General features: G+C 43.4%; 1 protein-coding gene across 4 annotated transcripts in view; it reads right to left on the bottom strand.

Moving 5' to 3' along the window:
• DSCAM (DS cell adhesion molecule) overlaps positions 1 to 23,395 on the bottom strand; it is a 726,986-nt gene that overhangs the window by 35,624 nt on the left and 667,967 nt on the right. For all 4 annotated transcript variants that reach the window (XM_073617225.1, XM_073617227.1, XM_073617226.1 and 1 more), the window contains 2 exons: positions 16,661 to 16,858; positions 6,230 to 6,532 (listed from right to left, as the gene is read on the bottom strand). In XM_073617225.1, coding sequence (XP_073473326.1) covers positions 6,230 to 6,532; positions 16,661 to 16,858 — 501 coding nt within the window. The remainder of the gene's footprint in view (positions 1 to 6,229; positions 6,533 to 16,660; positions 16,859 to 23,395) is intronic.

The following is a 23,395-nucleotide window of genomic DNA, read 5'->3' as shown; positions in this document are numbered from 1 at the left end:
GTGAAAACACTCGGTATCGGCACTGATACCTATACCGGTATCGGTGCAACCCTAGCTGTAAGCATCTGTACATGGCCTTTTTTTAAGCCCATGTGAATGAGCCCTAACTGCATCCAGAGTTGAAGAGTAGGGTGGCAGTCAACACCGCACATCATAAAGATTTTTTGAACAGCTTTGCCATGGCACATACTTTGCCATGGCACAGTCAGCAGCACAATTAGGGCAATGTATATCATACTTTTAGAATCACAGTTAAATTACACGGCACTCTTTTTTTTTTTTTTTACTTTACAACTTTTTTTTGGGGGGCATTTTTAATGCACTTAGAACGTGCTCTATTGTGTCGCGCTGGTTGTTGTTTCTAAGTATACATTAAGTCAAAAATTGAAAACAAGGACTTTTTTTTTATGATTTCTCCATTAGCACAAAACAACAAATACTAAGGGACCCCTTATGTGTATGAACAATCATATTTCAGCATTCCGTATTTATAAAAAGCACAGTGTGGGACAGCATGCAGAAATCAAGCCTACACAACTGAACAGACCTACTGATAAGAAGGAGAAACATTTTAAAGCAGAACTCCAAGCAATAAGTCCCAATTCAAAGTACAAAAAAATAGGACGCAGTAGGGAAGGAAATGGTAGTGGGTGGAGGTGATGAGAATGAGTTACTTATAAACATTGACTGGGGCAGCGAGATGGATGGAAAGATCATTTTCGGGAGCTGAATTTTAAAGAGAAAAACTCACCAGTGGATCAGTGATATTCTGAACCTCCACTGGTAGGTGCACGTGTAGGCAGGTGCAGTCCAAGTTCTCCCCTGCAGGTGGCACTCAACCGCAGCGGCATTGTAGATGGGGGAGGAAGTCAAGAGGAGCTTAGTTCTTCTATGGTTCCTTCGGTCACAAGGAGGCAGCTCTCCGATTGGATGCGGGTGCCCCATGTGAGTTTGGTGGCCATCTTGGGTCAGGTAGAGTCAATTCAGGACCCTGGCTCCTGGGCTTGGTGCACATTTTGCAAGTGGCTAGAGTAGGGACAGGTCACCCATCTGTCAGGGACAGTGCTTAGCGTCAGGGAGTAGAGAAACTGCAGGGACACACCATCTTTCCTGGAAACCTCTCCATTTGGGCAGGCCGCATTCTGCTCCTCGAGATGCTGTTAGCACCTCTGTGTCTTCAGTCTAGTGTCTCATCATTGTTACAACTTGTGAGTGCTCCCGGGCGGGTTTGCCTTTCTGCTGGGTCTGTTGTGTATTGCTGGACTTCTGTTACAATATATTTCTGTTACTGCACTTGGATTGTGTGTTTTTTCCCTGCCGCCTACTCACATACGGCTGCAGCCTTACTCAAGAATTGCTTTTTTTTTTTTTTTTTTTATTATTTACTTGTATTCTCTCCCTGTTAGGGCAAAAGTGTCAGACTAATGGGCCATTCTATCGGATACTTCAAGCTCAGCTCTGAAATTGGATACTCCAAAAACTGCCATATACCAATCTAGAAAACTCAAAGTCATGCCTTGGAGCTTAAACAGGGTTGAGGACTCTCTTTTCATATGACAGTGCCGAAGCAGCCAATCACCAAGCACTAGTACTTTTACATGGGAGGAAGGAGAGGAAGTCACATGCACCCTAATTCTTGGAAATGCCAAAGATTTACCTTCTTTTGCTTCCGCTGGCTGAATAGAGCAATGGGGGGATCAAAAGAGGGAATTTGCTGCAGATAAAGCCACCATTAAAGAGAAATATTGCTGAGGGGACACATTGGACACCTTTTCTTCCATTGTGCCATATACTGGGTGTCCCCTGTGCCTTTAAGAAGGGGTGGGCTCCCTCCAGACTTACCTGCCCTCTGCCTATCCATTATAATACATGTGCTTCCACTGGGGAGGCTCTCAAAATTTTAAGTTAGGACTACAGAAAATAATGGGGTGCCTTGAGGACGCTCTGTAGCGCACGCATGTATTTGCAAATGTGTGCAAGCTAAATCCCTGTATTTGACGCAACCTATTAGACAGGACAAATTTGGTTGGTTTCAAGCTGGTAGGTAAGTTGAGCTTGGAACTGGTTTTGTTTTGCATGCCTTGCCGTTCCATGTGCTCCTTGCTGCAAAGGCCAGTTATAGGTGAAGGCAGGGGTCATTTGTTTGCACCATTAAAGAGAACCTGTAGCTTTATACTGCATGGGCAAAGCAAATGTCCCCCTTGAAAGCCACAATGTGCAGTGAAATCAGAGTAAGCAAGACTGAAGGAGAGGCTGGAGCTCAGCTTTAAGGTCTTGCAGTAGCATTGATGATGAACGATACCAGTCAACGTCTGGCTAGTGAACACCAAGAAGAATCTGCAGACATCACAGCGAAAAATCATAATATAGTTTAAGCAAACACCACCACTTATTGACTGATTGAGTGTCTTGACCTTACTTGCTACACAAATTAATTCCGGGACTCGGGCACTTGAGCGTTCCCCCTTTTTGTTTGTTCCAGGTTCAATCACCCGTTGTCCGAAGACACAGTTACAGTAATGTAAGGCGTCTGCCAAGCACAATTAAAATTACAAAACCATGAAATTAAATTGTAGACATTTATTTATTTTTTTAAACCAGCTGAATAAATGAAAAGAGTACAGTGAAAAAGTTTTATGGCTTGAAGTTAAATATGCTGCTTGTCAAAATATCTGACGGTTGGGTGGTTTTCTGATAACAAAGTGGAGGTATTGTTTTGTTCCCCAAACATTCTCGTTATGAAAATCTTCAGGTATAAAAATAAGCCCAGGCGTTTGAAAGTCTAATATCGGCAGGAAAATCATACTTTAGCATACTGAAAGAGGCTATTAGACTACAGAATGTGACTGACTCATACATAATATATAAAGTAGGGTTTCAGCTTTTGATTGAGCACAGTGGGGTTCCCGTCTAGCCACCGGAACAGGAATTAAAACTTAAGTTTATCTAATGGCATTACAGACAGCAATGAAAGCCTGAGAGTGGTAGGAATATACAGTGGGGACGGAAAGTATTCAGACCCCCTTAAATTCTTCACTCTTTGTTATATTGCAACTGTTTGCTAAAATCATTTAAGTTAATTTTTTTCCTCATTAATGTACACACAACACCCCATATTGACAGAAAAACACAGAATTGTTGACATTTTTGCAGATTTATTAAAAAAGAAAAACTGAAATATCACATGGTCCTAAGTATTCAGACCCTTTGCTGTGACACTCATATATTTAACTCAGGTGCTGTCCATTTCTTCTGATCATCCTTGAGATGGTTCTACACCTTCATTTGAGTCCAGCTGTGTTTGATTATACTGATTGAACTTGATTAGGAAAGCCACACACCTGTCTATATAAGACCTTACAGCTCACAGTGCATGTCAGAGCAAATGAGAATCATGAGGTCAAAGGAACTGCCTGAAGAGCTCAGAGACAGAATTGTGGCAAGGCACAGATCTGGCCAAGGTTACAAAAATATTCTGCTGCACTTAAGGTTCCTAAGAGCACAATGGCCTCCATAATCCTTAAATGGAAGACGTTTGGGATGACCAGAACCCTTCCTAGAGCTGAGCTATCGGAGGAGAAGAGCCTTGGTGAGAGAGGTAAAGAAAAACCCAAAGATCACTGTGGCTGAGCTCCAGAGATGTAGTCGGGAGATGGGACAAAGTTGTAGAAAGTCAACGATCACTGCAGCCCTCCACCAGTCGGGGCTTTAAGGCAGAGTGGCCCGACGGAAGCCTTTCCTCAGCGCAAAAAACACATGAAAGCCCACATGGAGTTTGCTAAAAAAAACACCTGAAGGACTCCAAGATGGTGAGAAAAAAGATTCTTTGGTCTGATGAGCCAAGATAGAACTTTTTGGCCTTAAGTCTAAGTGGTATATGTGGAGAAAACCAGGCACTGCTCATCACCTGTCCAATACAGTCCCAACAGTGAAGCATGGTGGTGGCAGCATCATGCTGTGGGGGACAGGACGACTGGTTGCAATGGAGGGAAAGATGAATGAGGCCAAGTACAGGGATATCCTGGACGAAAACCTTCTCCAGTGTGCTCAGGACCTCAGACTGGGCCGAAGGTTTACCTTCCAACAAGACAATGACCCTAAGCACACAGCTAAAATAACGAAGTAGTGGCTTCACAACAACTCTGCCACTGTTCTTGAATGGCCCAGCCAGAGCCCTGACTTAAACCCAATTGAGCATCTCTGGAGAGACCTAAAAATGGCTGTCCACCAATGTTTACCATCCAACCTGACTGAACTGGAGAGGATCTGCAAGGATGTGTGAAAAACTTGTTGCATCTTTCCCCAAAAGACTCATGGCTGTATTAGATCAAAAGGGTGCTTGTACTAAATACTGAGCAAAGGGTCTGAATACTTAGGACCATGTGATATTTCAGTTTTTCTTTTTTTAATAAATCTGCAACAATGTCAACAGTTCTGTGTTTTTCTGTCAATATGGGGTGCTGTGTGTACATTAATGAGGAAAAAATGAACTTGAATGATTTTAGCAAATGGCTGCACTATAACAAAGAGTAAAACATTTAAGGGGGTCTGAATACTTTCCTTCCCCACTGTATGTATTTTGTAAAGGCAGGCAGGCGAGCCCCCTGGATATGGGCAGAATAATGAAGCTTGGAGAACTCTGCCTTTTGGTTATCATCAAGTGTAGAACCTGTTCTTATCAGTGTTCAGTAGGGGTGCTCCATCAGCATTCTAGCTTTTTGGCTGGGATGGCTGGCTGTATAGTATTTCTGAGGGTCCTGAGGGACCTTCCTCGTGGGAAGGATTCAGAATTAAGTGCCCAATTAGTAAGGTGGGGGACGGTAGTACCGATCTATAATGAAGGGACCCAAGCAGCCCAGTGCCTCCTGATTTTAGCAGTGTTACCTTGGCTGGCCAGTAGTTGGGAAGGCAGAGAGCCTACTGTGTTAAGAGCCTCTGGAGTGGTGACCCAGGGGTGCTCCCAGGATCACTATGGGATCGGGACCTTACTGCCAGAATGGACATTAGGCCACAAACCATTTGTTTTCTCTGCATATCGCCTTAAGGGCTAGACCTTTTGGCCGGGAATGGATCCTTTATTCACTCCCCAAGGACTGAAGTGTATGGCTCTCATGGCCTGCTCTGAAGTCCAGGGGAGGATGTGTGGCCCTTGGGTTCCTTCCACACTCTGCTGGGGGGGGGGGTCTCTCTTCAGGTCAGTTGGCTTCTGCTGTGTATGAGGAGAGGGGTCTACTAGACCTTTTAGCTAGGTGGACCAGATTGCCTTGCCCCTGTCAACAGCCTTGTGCCCCAGGGGGTCAGGGAGGTACTTCCTCTTCAGGAGTGGACCATTTTACGCACCCTGTGCACTTCTTTGTATGTCTTCACATGCTTGTTTTTGGTTCACATTGTGTTTAGTTTTTGTGCTCCGCACTGTTTGCTTGATAAAGAAAAAAATGGGGAAAATAGTGAAGCTTGGAATAAAATTTGGGTACTTGCTGCATATACCCTTTACCTGTTATTAGTGAGGAAACACATTATTATCATTAAAGGAACAGGGAGGCATTCTTGTCCATCCTTGTTCCATCCCTGTTCTTGTCCATCCTTGTTCCATCCCCGTTCCATCCCTGTTTCATCCAACAATTAGGTGCCTAGTTTCTGAGCAACCAATCACAGAGTCTGAGGCACTGGCATGAGGACTCTGTAGGTGACCCTTATGTAAGGAGGACTCTGTAGGTGACCCTTATGTAAGGAGGACTGATGGGGACCCAATGTAAGGAGGACTCTGATAGGCACCCTGATGTAAGGAGAACTCTGATGAAGACCCTGATTTAAGCAGAACTCTGATGGAGATCCTGATGTAAGGAGGGACCCCTGCTGTAAAAAAATGTCAATGCAAAAAATGTAAACATGAATACTGAATTTACATTAGATGGTCAATATTCAATACTAGCTGCATTCCTGGGCACTGCTATTGGCTGGCTATTAAAATCTACAGGCTGGAGACACACAAGAAGGTAAGCTTCAAAAATCACTTGATTAGTTGCTGCATGGGTTGGAATTACATTGTCTGCACAGGTGCATTTATTTTGCGCATTTGTACATGCCCCATCACTCTCTTCCCTTTTGGACCCCCCCCCAGTTCAAACATTGCTGTCGTTTCAAAGCCAAATGGTAGAGCTGTATCCTCCTAACACAAAAGATAACGGAGCAGGTTGTGATACAATAATATTGGCTGCCATACTCTTACCTGGCCGATGTGCCTTTGGGGCTGCCATGTTTTGCACCTTTCCTCCGTCCAGGGGTTTAGGGGGCGATGCAGTAAACCTGCATATCCCGGACTCTGAGGGTGTGCTAGAGGTCAGACTGTCCGTGTACTCATTAGTCCCTGCTGTGAGCTGTTCTGATGATGTGTCTGATATGAAGCACTCTGTGATGGTGAACTTGGCGTGTCTCAGCTGCTCCTCCATCTTGGCATGCTCGTACGCCCTTGCTAGCTCTTCATAGGTAGACGAGGCACTTTCCGTGGAGACCATGCTGCTCCTTGCTCTGTCTGCAAAAAGCAAAGTCCATTTCTATTAAAATTCTGTTATTTACTGGTGTCAACAATAACAAATGCCCCCCCCCGTAACATAGTTTATTAACTGATTGCCTGGTGATCCTGCCAGTAACTCTGTTATTTTTCAATTCCCTTTGACAGACCAAGCGGTCCAGCAAAAGTGGTGGTTAGGGGTTTGAATCAAACCATTTAACACTCTCAGGGGTGCTTACAATGATCAGCAGCTTCTATTCCTTTATAAAAAAACTTTATTCCCAAAAGGAGAAAAAAATACTGTCAACTGTAACTGCTTAAAAAGTTTTAGCTGGAGTTTGGCTTTACACTGTTAATCACTAAGATAGTGTCCATCTAAATCTACTAGTTGATCCAACGTGGACTGGCAATGCTGCTGTCCAAGGGGATCTCAGTTGCTCCCCCATAGATGCAGTGGAGGAGTGAAAGTAGCCACCCTAAGGGCTTGTTCACACTAGTGATTGGGGGGGTGGTAAAACCCCATGGTTGGGCCACGGTTTTACCTTCTCTCCCTCATCCCCCTGACCTCCCCCTCTTTGGTAGCAGAGGCAGCAGCTGGGGGTGTACACATGCCGTGGCAAGAATTATATCCTGTTGCTTTCAGCAGGCGTAGCATCCGTTGATCGTGACCCATTATTCAAGTGAATGGTGGCACTGCGCAAGCTAAGTTCCCTGTCCCCTGCCAACTCCTACATCCCCCGGGCCAGGGTTGTGGGAATAAGGCCCTTGTCCTCATCAACATGGGGACAAAATGCTTTGCCTAGGCCCCCCCCCCCCCCACCATGGCACTGTACCCTCTCCATATTCAGGGCATGTGGAATGGTATGGCTCAGGAGGGTTGAGGGGTTGCACACTCTCACTCCCTCTATCCTTCCTGGCCAGCCAATTTTGAATTTTTTGCCGGGGTCTCCCTTGAAAATCTCCCCAATTTCTTACTCACCCAGTCCCATATTTTGCCAGAACAAAGCTGGCAACCTTATTTTCACTTTAGTGTAGCACCTTTCCAGCATAGGTTGCTAGGCAAATTTCGTTTTTGGCTCCTTCTGTAGTCAAGGGAACAGTGATTGTTGTGGTCTGTTCAGCGATTTATAGGCTGGGGGTTTGATTGTGTCCCACTGCCTCTGGAAGAAGCTTCCAGAACATAGGGAGGGAGATTCAAATGACCAGCCTGAATATTTAACATGCCTTGGCCAATCTCTTAAGAAGAGTGATCAGAAGGTGGCTGGGGAGGTGATAAATAACCCTGGAGATAGTGTTCCCTCTCTTCATGAGGGTTCCAAAACTTAGGGGAATGCCTACTGCTCCTCTAAGGTAACCCGTTGATTGTGTAGCTATTCTTGAGGCCTCAGTGGTGTGAGGGTGGGTTGAGGGTCTGAAGTGATCTTCTGAGGAGCTGACTGTGGGACTTCACCATAGCAGATCAGGTCTGAAGAAGTATTTTCTCCATCACTGGATTGTGCCTTGGGGAAGCTGGAAAGTGTTCAGCTGTTCTGGGGACTTGTGAGTAATGACTCTGAACTGATTCCTGGTGACTGAGTGAGTTTGGGATAAAAGTGCGACCGTTAGCTTCAACTGAGACGGCTCTCATGGGGGTTATTTACTAAAACTGGAGCATGCAAAATCTGGTGCAGATCTGGATATAAACCATATCAGCTTCCAGGTTTTATTGTCAAAGCTTAATTGAACAAGCTAAAGTTACAAGCTGGTTGGCTACCATGCATTCTGCACCAGATTCTGAGAGTGCCAGTTTTAGCAAATCCCCCCATAGGGTCTTAGAATACTATCCATTCCCCATCTACAGCAGAATCTGGGAGTGTGAGCCAAGAGGAGTGTGTTCTCCTCTTTACTGTGCAGCATTTTGGAGTATCCCATGCCCTAACCCCTCTCCTGTTTAAAGTTCTGCAAGCAATATATTCATAAAGACATCCCCTAGACCAGCCTTTTTCAACCAGGGTGCCTTGAGGTTTCTTCAGGGGTGCCTTGGCGAAATGCCTAAAAATTGATCAGAGTGGATCAAGCCTGCCTTTTAGTTACACAAAGCCATGGGTTTTCATTATACACCATTATGACTTTCTAGACACTGGCATTCTAACAATCAATGATGTTATCAGTTGATAAAGAGGATGTCTGTTGCCTCCACAGCATCCTTGTTTGACCCTCCTCTGCAGCTCTCCCTCGGCACTGGGGCCACATTAGCTGACTGATGGAGAGAAATTGAGGGAGGCGAGAAACACAGGAATACTAGTCAGTACCAGTGTGCAAAAGTGTATTTGCTTTGGAAGAATAATTCACCTCTAACTTTGGGAGTCCTACGTATGAATGTTGCTACATTATGTAAAATTATTAGAATAGTTTTTTTGGAATTGGGTGCCTTGAGACTGTCAATAATTTTAAAGGGTGCCTTGAATGAAAAACGGTTGAGAAACACCGTCCTAGACTGAGCTATTGAAGTCGGTGTGAATGGACTGGTGCTTGTGGCCAGCCTCTATATTATTATGGAAGAACCAGCAACTACTAGCGCTACCATAAAAATTTCACTCAAAGTGGAAGTTCAGTCAAAATCTATCTATCTATCTAACCCTAAACCTACTCTCAGCCACATTCTAAACCTAATTTACAGTGCCTTAAAAAAGTATTCATACCCCTTGAAATTTCCCACATTTTGTCATGTTACAACCAAAAACGTAAGTGTATTTTATTGGGATTTTATGTGATAGACCAACACAAAGTGGCACATAATTGTGAAGTGGAAGGAAAATGATAAATGGTTTTAGAAGTTTTTTACAAATAAATATGTGAAAAGTGTGGCGTGCATTTATATTCAGTCCCCCTGAGTCAATACTTTGTAAAACCTCGTTTCGCTGCAATTATAGCTGCAAGTCTTTTTGGGGATGTCTCTATCAGCTTTGCACATCTAGAGAGTGACATTTTTGCCCATTTTTCTTTGTAAAATAGCTCAAGCTCTGTCAGATTGGATGGAGAGCGTCTGTGAACAGCAATTTTGAAGTCTTACTACAAATTCTCAATTGGATTTAGGTCTGGACTTTCACTAGGCCATTCTTACACATTAATATACTTTGATCTAAACCATTGCATTGTAGCTCTGGCTGTATGTTTAGGGTCGTTGTCCTGCTGGAAGGTGAACCTCCGCCCCAGTCTCAAGTCTTTTGCAGACTCTAACAGGTTTTCTTCTAAGATTGCCCTGTATTTGGCTCCATCCATCTTCCCTTGAACTCTGACCAGCTTCCGTGTCCCTGCTGAAGAAAAGCATCCCCACAACATGATGCTGCCACCACCATGTTTCTCGGTGGGGATGGTGTGTTCATGGTGATGTGCAGTGTTAGTTTTCCGCCATACGCCATACATAGCGTTTTGCTTTTAGGCCAAAAAGTTCAATTTTGGTCTCATCTGACCAGAGCACCTTCTTCCACATGTTTGCTTTGTCCCCCACATGGCTTCTCGCAAACTGCAAATGGGACTTCTTATGGCTTTCCTTCAGCAATGGCTTTCTTCTTACCACTCTTCCATAAAGGCCAGATTTGTGGAGTGAACAACTAAGAGTTGTCCTGTGGACAGATTCTGCCACCTGACCTGTGGATCTCTGCAGCTCCTGCAGAGTTACCATGAGCCTCTTGGCTGCTTCTCTGATGAATGCTCTCCTTGCCCGGCTTGCCATTTTAGGTGGACGGCCAGGTCTCGGTAGGTTTGCAGTTGTGCCATACTTTTTCCATTTTCGGATGATGGATTGAACATTGCTCCGTGAGATGTTCAAAGCTTTGGATATTTTTTACAACCTAACCTTACTTTAAACTTCTCCACAACTTTATTCCTGACCTGTCTGGTGTGTTCTTTGGCCTTCATGAAGCTGTTTGTTCACAAATATGTTCTCTAACAAACCTCTGAGATCTTCACAGAACAGCTGTATTTATACTGAGATTTAATTACACACGGGTGGATTCTATTTACTAATTAGATGACTTCTGAAGGCAATTGGTTCCACTAGATTTTAGTTAGGGGTATCAGAGTAAAGGGGGCTGAAGACAAATGCACGCCACACTTTTCAGATATACATTTTTTTTTTAAGTTTCAAAACCATTAATCATTTTCCTTCCACTTCACAATTATGTGCCACTTTGTGTTGGTCTATCACATAAAATCACAATAAAATACATTTACGTTTTTGGTTGTAACATGACAAAATGTGGAAAATTTCAAGGGGTTATGAATACTTTTTTAAGGCACTGTATCTAGCCCTCTAAAGAAGATACTTACCTGATCTGCAGCCGCTCCAGTCCTACGTTGAGCTGTCAGCGGCGGCTTCAGTGTGTGGGCTTATGCAGGTGAGGCAGCCGACAACGGAAGCCCCATAGTTACTCTATGCGTGACGTCACCTCCCAGGTATTTCACAACCGTTGTCGGCTTTCTTTCTCTACACAGCAGAGAAAGAAGACCGGACCAGTTCAGCTTCAGAAAAGGTAAGTATAGCAATTTTTTCTTTACAGGGTTGGATAGATTAGGTTTAGAACGTGGCTGAGAGTAGGTTTGACGTTATATAGGTTTTGTCTGAACTTCCACTTTAACAATCAGCTTGCACTAGCTGTAATCAACCCAGGCTTTATTATGTTCCATGCAGAAAGCAGCATTTTCATAGCAATATTCATAACGCACGGGAGAGTCATAGAGTACCAATCATTTTTTTTCGATTCCATCAGACACTCAAAATCCAGAATAAAATGATGCATATTGTGTGTCTGCGAGGACAAAGCAATCCAGACAATAAATATAATCTTGTATCTCCGGGTAATACAGTTTCTAATCTAGTTTTGTTGGGCGGGCTGATAAATTAAGTTACCATAGGAACAGCAATAAAAATCAGAGATTTACTTTCTGGGAGAATTAGAGAGGGAACTTTTTATCTGCTCCTGGAATTTCACTTTTCTGCGGCTCTAGATTATTCTTATTACTTCTGGGTTCTGTTTAGCATGAGCGTAAGCAGGAGATATAGATCGACTGCAGCCATATGGGTCAGAAAGAGGTCAGAATAATGTATTAAAAATAGGGAACAGCAAAGCGCCATTCTTCACAAATCTGTCTATTTCATTTTGTCGTCGTAAAATCTTGCCGTTTCTTTTTTAATAGGAAACAATTCACCCCTTCCGCCATCACCACCACCTGTCCTGCCTTGCTGCTAGGGCGCTACTAAGATACTCTTCAGTTATTACAGATCACCCCAACTATAGTGAGGGAAAGAAGTATATGAACCCCTCCGGATATTGTATGTTTGCCCACTGACAAAGAAACGATCAGTCTATAATTTTTATGGTAGGTTTATTTCAACAGTGAGAGACAGAACAACCACAAAAATATCCAGAAAAAACGCATTTCAAAAAAGTTCTAAATTGATTTGCATTTTTAATGGAGTGAAATAAGTATTTGATCCCCTATCAATCAGCAAGATTTCTGGCTCCCAGGTGTCTGCTATACAGGTAACGAGCTAAGATTAGGAGCACTCTCTTAAAGGGAGTGTTCCTAATCTCAGCTTGTTACCTGTATAAAAGACACCTGTCCACAGAAGCAAACAATCAGATTCCAATCTGTCCACCATGGCCAAGACCAAAGAGCTGTCCAAGGATGTCAGGGAGAAGATTGTAGACCCACACAAGGCCGGACTGGGCTACAAGACCATCGCCAAGCAGCTTGGTGAGAGGGTGACAATAGTTGGTGTGATTTTTCGCAAATGGAAGAAACACTAAATAACTGTCAATCTCCCTCGGGTCTGGGGCTCCATACACGATCTCACTTTGTGGAGTTTCAATGATCATAAGAACGGTGAGGAATTAGCCCAGAACTCAAAGGAGAATCTTGTCAATGATCTCAAGGCAGCTGGGACCATAGTCACCAAGAAAACAATTGGTAACACACTACGCCGTGAAGGACTGAAATCCTGCAGCGCCTGCAATGTCCTCCTGCTCAAGAAAACACATGTACAGGCCCTTCTGAAGTTTGCTAATGAACATCTGAATGATTCAGAGGAGAACTGGGGAAAGTGTTGTGGTCAGAATCAGATGAGACCAAAATCAAGCTCTTTGGCATTAACTCAACTCGCTGTGTTTGGAGGAGGAGGAGGAATGCTGCCTATGACCCCAAGAACACCATCCTCACCATCAAACATGGAGGTGGAAACATTATGCTCTGGGGGGGAATTATTCTGCTAAGGGGACAGGACAACTTCACTGCATCAAAGGGATGCTGAACGGGGCCATGTACCATCACATCTTGGGTGAGAACCTCATTCCCTCAGCCAGGGCATTGAAAATGGGTCGTGGATGGGTATTCCAGCATGACAATGACATAAAACACATGGCCAAGGCAACAAAGGAGAGGCTCAAGAAGAAGCCCATTAAGGTCATGGAGTGGCCTAGCCAGTCTCCAGACCTTAATCCCATAGAAAATATATGGAGGGAGCTGAAGGTTTGAGTTACCAAACGTCAGCCTCGAAACCTTAATGACTGGGAGAGGATCTGCAAAGAGGAGTGGGACAAAATCCCTCCTGAGATGTGTGCAAACCTGGTGGGCCAACTACAAGAAATGTCTGACCTCTGTGATTGCCAACAAGGGTTTTGCCACCAAGTACTAAGTCATGTTTTGCGAAGGGGTCAAATACTTATTTCATTAATTGAAATGCCAATCAATTTATAACTTTTTTGAAATCCTTTTTTCTGGATATTTTTGTTGTTATTCTGCCTCCCACTGTTAAAATAAACCTACCATTAAAATTATAGACTGATCATTTCTTTGTCAGTGGGCAAACCTACAAAATCAGCAGGGGATTAAATACTTGTTTCCCTCACTGTATCACAGAAGCAATCTCATTCTCCAATACAAACCCCCTCACATGTGCTTTTGCTCCTCCATCACAGTAGCTCTGAGCTCAGCGATGCTAAGATGGAGGAGATAGTGAACCAAGCATGTGCAGGGCTTTGAGAGTTTGCTCCTGTGATGGTGTGGGTAAGCAGTAACAGCTGGGAGGGTCTTAGCAACACCCTAGCAACAAGGCAGGATGGAGGGGTGGCATCTCGAGGAGTTTTTCATCCAGGCTTCAGAAGTAATGTAGGTGGTAGACACCTAGTATATTCCCCAGATCTTTCTGTGGACTACTTTTGTAGACTATGGGGTAGATTTACTAAAACTGGAGCTCTCAGAATCTGGTACAGCTATGCATGGTAGCCAATCTGCTTCTAACTTCAGCTTCTTCAATTAAGCTTTGACAATAAAACCTGGAAGCTGATTGGTTTCTATGCAGAGCTGCACTAGATTTTGCACTCTCCAGTTTTAGTAAACCTCCCGCTATGTTATGAAGAAGAGGAAAGGAAAAGGAGGGTAACCTGTCTCAGCACACTTTCTGTCCTAGGATGACGATGCTACTTCTATATACACACAGTAGTTGAGTGAGTGCCGTCACCCTAGACCAGGAAGTGTGTTATTGGCAGGATCACCAGGTGAAAAAAAAAGCCTGAAAAAAGATAACTAATGCAGCTACCACATCTAAGGACTGGTAAGCCGCGCAATATTACATTTTTTGGCGGGTTTAGATACATTTTTAAAGAAGGAATCCCACATGTATTACAGACTCCCGCAATACCCTCTCCAACCACAGCCTAACTTTCACTGCCATGGCCACCAATGCAGGCAGGATGAAGATGTTAAATTTTGCTGCCAATGACCACCAATATGCAGCAGTGGGGTTATTGAATTTCATTACCAGTGACCACCAATATGGGGGGTTAATAATACTGAAACCTGAGTTATCATTGCAGCCACTGACACCAAAATTGGAGGATATTATTGCACCCAATGACACCAGTGCTGGGGGCTATTATTGTGTCTCCTTACATCAATGCTGGAGGTTATTATTGCATCTACTGACACCAAATGCTGAGAGGTTTTTTATTGAATCCACTGACACCAATGTTGGGAGTTATTATTGCATCCACTGACACCAATGCTGGGGGGTTATTATTGCAACAACTGACACCAATGCTGGGAGTTATTATTGTGTCCACTGACACCAGTATTGGGGGTTATTGTTGTGTCCACTGATAACAATGTTTGGGGTAATTATTGCAGTCACTGAACCAACATTGGGGGTTATTGTTGGGTCCACTGATACCAATGTTGAGGGTTATTATTGCACTCAATTACATCAAAGCTGTGAGTTATTGTGTCCACTGACACCAATGCTGGGGGATTTTATTACATCCGCTGACACCAATTCTGAAGGTTATTATTGCACTCACTGACTTTAAAAAAGTTGGGGGTTATTATTGCGTCCGCTGGCACCAATATTGAGGGTTGTTATTGCACTCACTGACATCAACACTGGGTGTTATTATTGCATCCACTGACATTAATCATGAGTAGTTATTATTGCATATACTGATACCAATGTTAAGGATTATAATTGTACTCACTGACCCCAATATGGGGGGTTATTATTGTGTCCACTGACACCAATGTTGTGCATTATTATTACACTCGCTGACATCAATATTTGAGGTTATTGTGTCCACCGACTCCAATGATGGGAGATTATTATTGGGTCAACAGACACCAATGATGGGGGTTATTATTTTGTCCACTGTCACCAATGTTTGGGGGTTTTGCTGCACTCGGTGATACCAACTCTGGGGGTTATTACTGCCACTAAGACCAATGATGGGGGGGTTATTGTAACTTCACAGTACCAACATTTTTGGGCATTGAGGTGCATTATTGTGCTGCCCTCTGGAAGTATAAGGATCACACTTGAGATAATTTATAATTTTCAAGTGGACCACTAATGGTCTAAGCCAGCCTTTTTCAACCAGGGTGCCTTGAGGTTTCTTCAGGGGTGCCTTGACAAAATGCCTAAAAATTGCCAAAAAATTGTATACAAGTCGGTGTGTGGATGAAGCCTGCCTTTTAGTTACACAAAGCCACAGGTTTTCATTGTGCACCATTACGACCTTCTGATTGCCAGCATTCTAACGTCCAATGGCGTCATCAGATAATATGGAGCATATCAGTTGCCTGCATAGTATTCTTGTTTGACCCTACTGTGCCTCTCTCCATCAGCGTTGGGGTCACATTAGCTGAGTGATGGAGAAAAACTAAGAAACATTGGAATACTAGTCAGTACCAGTTTGCAAAAGTATATTTGCTTTGGAAGAATAAATCACCTCTAACATTGGGTGTCCTACTTGTGTGGATGTTGCTGCATGATGTAAAACTATTAGAATAGTCTTTACATTTTAGAATGTGGTGCCTCAAGACTGTTCATGATTTTTAAAGGGTGCCTTGACTGAAAAAAAGGTTGAGAAACATTGGTCTAAGCAGTAGAAGCCTAAGCAACCAGCAATCTGATGAACATTGCCGATGACAGGGGGCACTTAGTGATGGTACAGTGATTCCACAAAACATTGATCACTTAGAGGTGCAAAGTTCTTGGCAGCAAAGAGAAGAAAGATTTATTAGTTGTGTTAAAACTAGTAAAAAATAATAACGCACATAAAATATTATTAAATAATGAGCATTTTTTTTACAGTACATTTTGTTTTAAATGGTTAGAATGCAACTGGCTTCATTGTCCTTCTGAAAATGCTGATGCTCCATCATTGGTTTTAATGGCAAGAATAGTGCCCCGTCATTGGTATTAGTGGGGAGAAGAGTGCCCCATCATTGGTATTAGTGGGAGGAATAGTTCCCCATCATTGGTATTAGTGGGAGGAATAGTACTTCATCATTGGTATTAGTGGGAGGAATAGTACTTCATCATTGGTATTAGTGGGAGGAATAGTACCCATCATTGGTATTCATGCGAGGAATAATGCCACATTGTGCTATACGCCATAATCAGACAGATTCTTTTGCAGAAAATTACAATGTGGTAAATAACGATTGTTGCAGCTTAGCATATTGAGCATACTATCATACACTCGTGAAGACAGAACAAGCAGAGCTAGCAGAAGGGTGTCGCGGGTGGCGTTCTGACACACCACATTCCCTTCACCACTCCTCGTAGGTGGGAACTCCCCTTCAAAGTTATATGATAAAGCATTGTATTCAAGTTACCTGTGTCTTGCGATGGGCTGACACTGTAGCTGTCGCTTTCTTTGTCTACAGAGCCTGTGGCTCTGGGAGTGGGTAGTCTCCAATCTGTGGTCAGTGTGTGTGCGGATATGGTGGGATGCGGTCTGTTCAATGTCCATTGGCTGGCATATCTGTTCCGAGCTGCTGGGCCGGCCTTGGCGTTCTTTCTAGTGGTTGGATCTGTGAGAGGCCAAAAAATGAATGGTCATGAAAAAGATACACACTTGAACAAGATATAAAGAGAAAAATGCAAGCAAAAAAACATGTGAGAGAGAAGAAGATAAAAAGAGAGAGAGGGAGAGAGTGAAAAAGAGAGACAAAGAGAGAAATGAGGACAGAGGGAGAGAGAAGGAAAGAAAAAGAGAGAAAGGGAAGCAGAAGGAAAGAGAGAAAGAAGGAATAAGAGAGAGAGAGAGAGAGAGAGAGAGGGGGGGGGAGGAGGAAAGAGATTAAGAAAGGGAGAGAGAAAAAGGAAAGAAAGAGAAGAAGAGAGAGAGAAAAAGACAGAAGGAAAGAGAGAGAGAGAAAGAGAGACAGACAGAGAGAGAGAGATAGAGAGATAGAGAGAGAGAGAGAGAGAGAGAGAAATAGGAAAGCGAGAGATGGAAAGAAGGAAAAAGAAAGAAAGAGAAGGAAGGAAAGAGAGAGAAAGAAGGACAGATAGAGAGAGAGAGAGAGAGAGTGAGAGAATGAAAGAGAGAGAGACAGAAGGAAAGATTGAGAGAAGGAAGGAAAGAGAGAGAGAAGGAAAGCAAGAAAAAGAAAGAAAGTCAGGAGGAAAGAGAGAGAAAGAGCGAGAGAAGGAAAGAAAGAGAAAGAGAGTGGAGAAAAGAAAGAGAAGGAAAGAAAGAGAAAAAAAGAGAATGGAGAGAGAGAGAGAGATGGGGAGGGGGGGGGGGAGAAAGAGTGAAAGAAGGAAAGAGAGCAATAGAGAGGAGAAAAGAAATAGAAGGAAAGAAAGAGAAAAAAGAGAGAATGGAGAGAGAGAGATGGGGAGGGGGAGAGAAAGAAAGAGAGAGAGAGGGGGGGAAAGGGAGGGGTTGAGAAAGAGAGAGAGAGAGAGAGAGAGAGAGAGAGAGAGAGAGAGAGAGAGAGGGGGGGAAGAGAGAGGGAAAGAAAGAGGGGGGGGGAGAGAGAGAGAGAAAGAGGGGGGGGGGGGAGAGAGAGACTGTACATAGTGGAGAGCGATGGGGACAGACAGAGAAATATTGGATGGATGGAGAGATAGCTATGCAGTTAGACATATTGGAGATGGATAGATAGATTTCAAAGAGGTCAACGAGATGAACAGATGAAAGATAGAGACGTGTGAGAGATATAAATATAATGTACACACATAGTACACACCGTTAGATAAATGTGTGCACGCCTATATACTTTAAATTATCATTGATCGAACAGAACACATCACAGCATGTGACACCCAAGATATGACCAGTGATTTATGTGGTCATTTATGTCTTGGAGCCGATACTAAATAGACGTAAGCAGCACCATAAATAATCCAATGATGAATTAGGAGAGCAGTCCTGCAGGCAGGTAGACGCAGACCCTGAGTGTCAGCTCTGATGGTTGTCTGCGTTTCCTCTGATCAGTTGGGATGTCGGCGGCGCTCCCTGCGTTCTATTGTCCTGTGACTGCGCTCCCTGAGAATTCCCTGTAATTTGGAGATGTCACATCTGCAGAGATGAACGGTATTTTTAGCCTGGCTAGACTAAGCTGTTTCCAGAGACAAATAAAGTGGCTTTAACCCCTGATAGGCTGGCAGAAGGAAAACAATATTATTCTGCAATGTCTTCTCACACCCTGCTGTGTTATTTCTACAATTCTACGCTGTATATATTGTTGGTTTGGAAACAGCCAGAGGAGGCTGAAGCTCCTTCATTGAACATCCATCTAAACTATGAATTTATGTAACTTAATATTGTGAATTTTATTATACCATTGAAATACAATACAGTATCTCACAAAAGTGAGTACACCCCTCACATTTTTGTAGATATTTTATTATATCTTTTCATGTAACAACACTGAAGAAATGACACTTTGCTACAATGTAAAGTAATGAGTGTACAGCTTGTATAACAGTGTAAATTTGATGTCCCCTCAAAATAACTCAACACACAGCCATTAATGTCTAAACCACTGGCAACAAAAGTGAGTACACCCCTTAGTGAAAATGTCCAAATTGGGCCCAATTTGCCATTTCCCTCCCTGGTGTCATGTGGCTCGTTAGTGTTACAAGCTTTCAGGTTTGAATGGGGAGCAGGTGTGTTTAATTTGGTGTTATCGCTCTCACTCTCTCATACTGGTCACTGGAAGTTCAACATGGCACCTCATGGCAAAGAACTCTGAGGATCTGAAAAAAAAAAGAATTATTTCTCAACATAAAGATGGCCTAGGCTATAGGAAGATTGCTAAGACCCTGAAACTGAGCTGCAGCACGGTGGCCATACATCAGTTTAACAGGACAGGTTCTACTCAGAACAGGCCTCACCATGGTCGACCAAAGAAGTTGAGTGCACATGCTCAGCGTCATATCCAGAGGTTTTCTTTGGGAAATAGACACATGAATGCTGGCAGCATTGCTGCAGAGGTTGAAGGGGTGGGGGGTGGGGGTCAGCCTGTCAGTGCTCAGACCATACACCACATACTGCATCAAATTGGTATGCACGGCTGTCGTCCCAGAAGGAAGCCTCTTCTAAAGATGATGCACAAAAAAGCCTGCTAACAGTTTGCTGAAGATAAGCAGACTAAGGACATGGATTACTGGAACCATGTCCTGTGGTCTGATGAGACCAAGATAAACTTATATGGTTCAGATGGTGTCAGGCGTGTGTGGCGGCAACCGGTGAGGAGTACAAAGACAAGTGTGTCTTGCCTACAGTCAAGCATGGTGGTGGGAGTGTCATGTTCTGGGGCTGCATGAGTGCTGCCGGCACTGGGGAGCTACAGTTCATTGAGGGAACCATCAATGCCAACATGTACTGTGACATATTGGAGTAGGGCACGATCCCCTTCCTTTGGAGAATGGGCCACATGGCAGTATTCCAACATGATAACGACCCCAAACACACCTCCAAGATGACCACTGCCTTGCTAAAGAAGCTGAGGGTAAAGGTGATGGACTGGCCAAGCATGTCTACAGACCTAAACCCTATTGGGCATCTGTGGGGCATCCTCAAATGGAAGGTGGAGGAGCGCAAGGTCTCTAACATCCACCAGCTCCGTGATGTCGTCATGGAGGAGTGGAAGAGGACTCCAGTGGCAACCTGTGAAGCTCTGGTGAATTCTATGCCCAAGAGGGTTAAGGCAGTGCTGGAAAATAATGGTGGTCACACAAAATATTGACACTTTGGGCCTAATTTGGACATTTTTACTTAGGGGTGTACTCACTTTTGTTGCCAGTGGTTTAGACATTAATGGCTGTGTGTTGAGTTATTTTGAGAGGACAGCAAATTTACACTGTTATACAAGCTGTACACTCACTACTTTACATTGTGGCAAAGTGTCATTTCTTCAGTGTTGTCACATGAAAAGATATAATAAAATATTTACAACAATGTGAGGGGTGTACTCACTTTTGTGAGATACTGTATATGGGGCCTGTTAATGTGAAAAAGGATTTAAATATTTGTCGATTTAGTTCTGAGATATACACAGTCCTGCCACACACTGCATAGACAGGTTGGTGACCTGACTTTTCTGTATGGCAGATACGTAATACTGTCTGGTCACCTCCCTGTCCCCAGCCTGTGATTGGACAGTGAAGGCATAACAGGACAGTGAAGAGGTGTCCCTCTGCCCACTCTGTTCTCTCCTCCTCTCAGAATGTTCCTTGTCAATACAAATGCACTACGTCACACCTGATTTGCTCCTTGCACTGCTACTTCCACCCCCCGCCTGAGTTTAGCTGTATAGAGGTTAACAAGAAACTAGTCAAAGTAAAATTCAGGTACTTACACTAGCTACATTTAAAAAACAAATGGTATAATGTTGTCAAGGGGCACAAACAGTAACTGCATTAATTACGGTTTTGTTGCATTTGCCAGAAGGTCAGAATTAACCCCTTCCTCTCTGCAATCTGTAAAAAGAACACCCTCCACCCTGATGCCTCATGCTTGAAGTCAGTTTTTAAACATCCCCTCTTTGAGAGGCACCAGCTGCCACATTGCAGGCTCTCAATTACTATTGTTGCTGAAAGCTACGGTGCCCACTGATAACTAATCAGGATGGTTCCCAATCATGTGATCACTATGTCAGCTTTGACATCATGATTACATGCAGGCTGAAGGCTTCGTTGGAAAAAAGCCCTCACACCTTCAAGCAATGCGAATGCAGTCTAGCTATTCACTAGTGACCAGTGACATCCCTGAGAATGTAGCCTATCCATTCACAAGAGACCAGTAACATGAGTGGGAATGCAGCCTACCTTTTCACATTAGACCTGTGACATCACTGAGAATGTAGCCTATCCATTCATTACAGACCTGTGACATCACTGAGAATGTAGCCTATCCATTCATTACAGACCTGTGACATCACTGGGAATGTAGCCTATCCATTCATTAGAGATCAGTGACATCACTGAGAATGTAGCCTATCCATTCATTAGAGATCAGTGACATCACTGGGAATGTAGCCTATCCATTCATTAGAGATTAGGGACATCACTGGGAATGTAGCCTATCCAATTATTAGAGATCAGTGACATCACTGGGAATGTAGCCTATCCATTTACAAGAGACCAGTGACATCACTGAGAATGCAGTCTATGCATTCACTTTAGACCAGTGACATCACTTGGAATGTAGCCTATTTATTCACCAGAGGCCAGTGACACCACTGAGAATGTAGCCTATCCATTCCCTAGGAACTAGTCGCACCACTGAGCATGCAGCCTATGCATTTGCTAAAGACCAGTGACATTAGTGATTATGCAGCCTATCAATTCACTGGAAACTGGTGACATCACAGAAAATGTAGCCTATCCATTCACTAGAGACCAGTGACATCACTAAGAATGCCGTCTATCCATTTACTAGAGACCAGTGACATCACTATAGTAAAGCCTACCGATTTTATAAAGGCCATTGATATCACTTAGTGTGGCCTACATACAGTATTACAAGAGGCCAGTGACTTATATGTAAAAGGGTTAATTGTTTCCTCTCCTGAATCTTGCACTCTGCATATCTCCAGGGTAAAATTAAAAATGCAAACTTACAGTTTAATTTTGCAAATGATTTTTTTTTTTTTTTTGCTGTTCAATCAATTAATCATACAGCTAAGAGCTTTTTCAAAATAACTCAATATATTATTAAAAGCAATTCCAGCTGATTAAGGAAATGCAAATAATTTACCAGGCTTGAAATTGGCAAATTAATTAATGGAGTCCTACTGTGCACAACTTCAGTTTCAGGAAAGTGAGGCACTTGCCGGCCTGTGTCTATAGAGTACATGCACTGTGGTCTCTAGCCTGGATTTGCAGCTTCTTCCCCCCACAGTCTAAAACCGGTTCTGTCACACGTAAGCTGAATACACAAGGAAAGGCCTTCATTACCCATGAAAGGATATGTCTAACAAAAAGTGATGCTTGAATTATACGTGGAGGCTGACTTCCATCAGCTCTTTACATCGTTTAGGGACTGCGGTGTCAAGATCTAAGAGTTCTTACTGTACATTACAAAGAGTTCAACAGACTACATAAAATAGGGAATGTCTATAAAGTTGCCTTTTCAGCTCCCTCTATTTAAACTTCTGTATGAAGAAGCTGCTCTCCAGTTTCATAATTCATGTATTTCAATTTAGGCAACCTGAAAAAAATGTTCTTTTATCACGATTGTAAATTTCTAAAAATTGGACAGAGCCCAGGAGAAGCTTCAGTACGGAAATGTACCATTATATGACAGTCTGTTCAGTTCTATGCTCTGTACATAGAATGAATGCTGTGAGATCTCTGATATCAGCCATGGTTCCAAGGAAAATACCTTTCTGTTGCCTTGAGCCTCATAGTATATATCTAGAGTGTGGGATCATCTAAGGCAGGGGTCCCCAAACTATGGCCCTCCAGTTGTCCAGGAGCTGCAATTCCCATCATGCCTAGTCATGTCTGTGATATTCATAGTTTTACAATGCCTCACGGGACGTGTAGTTCCGCAACAACTGGAGGGTTGTAGTTTGGAGATCCCTGGTCTAAGACACTGCTGCCTATGACTTTTTACAATATCTGGAGTGCGATGTGGTGATGTCACTGCTGTGTTGCTCGCTGTTCTCCTTGCTGGAGAGGAAACCGTACCTGTAGACCTGTGGTGGAAGGATCTTCCTGCTTCTGCTTCATCCATGCTGAGGTTCTGTGCTTCCTCCACCTCTCCTGCTGCTTCCTGAATACTCCCTCACCAGTCATCAAGGGGATAGCTCTAACAGGAGGAAGCAAACCCTGCTCCTCTACCAAGATGGCTGCATCCACACACAGACATAGTGCAGCAAGATAAGTCAATAATGGGGGAAAGATCAGATGCAGAAAGACCACAGGTAAATTGAGTGACTGGTCCTTGTCTTTTTTTTTTTTTGGGGGGGGGTACATCTTTAACAGTTTAGATCCTCTTTACATTTAATTTCTTTTTATTTCTAATTGTATAACTACATATTATTATTAGTCACTGACATTATATCAGGAGGCTTAGGAACCTTTCAAATGAACGCCCTCTGTCCTGT

The sequence above is a fragment of the Aquarana catesbeiana genome, linkage group LG02 (assembly GCF_042186555.1).
Source record: "Aquarana catesbeiana isolate 2022-GZ linkage group LG02, ASM4218655v1, whole genome shotgun sequence".
In the NCBI taxonomy this organism is placed as follows: Eukaryota; Metazoa; Chordata; class Amphibia; order Anura; family Ranidae; genus Aquarana; species Aquarana catesbeiana.
Note: the sequence above shows the minus strand (reverse complement) of the source record. Positions and strands in the feature narration are given on the sequence as shown.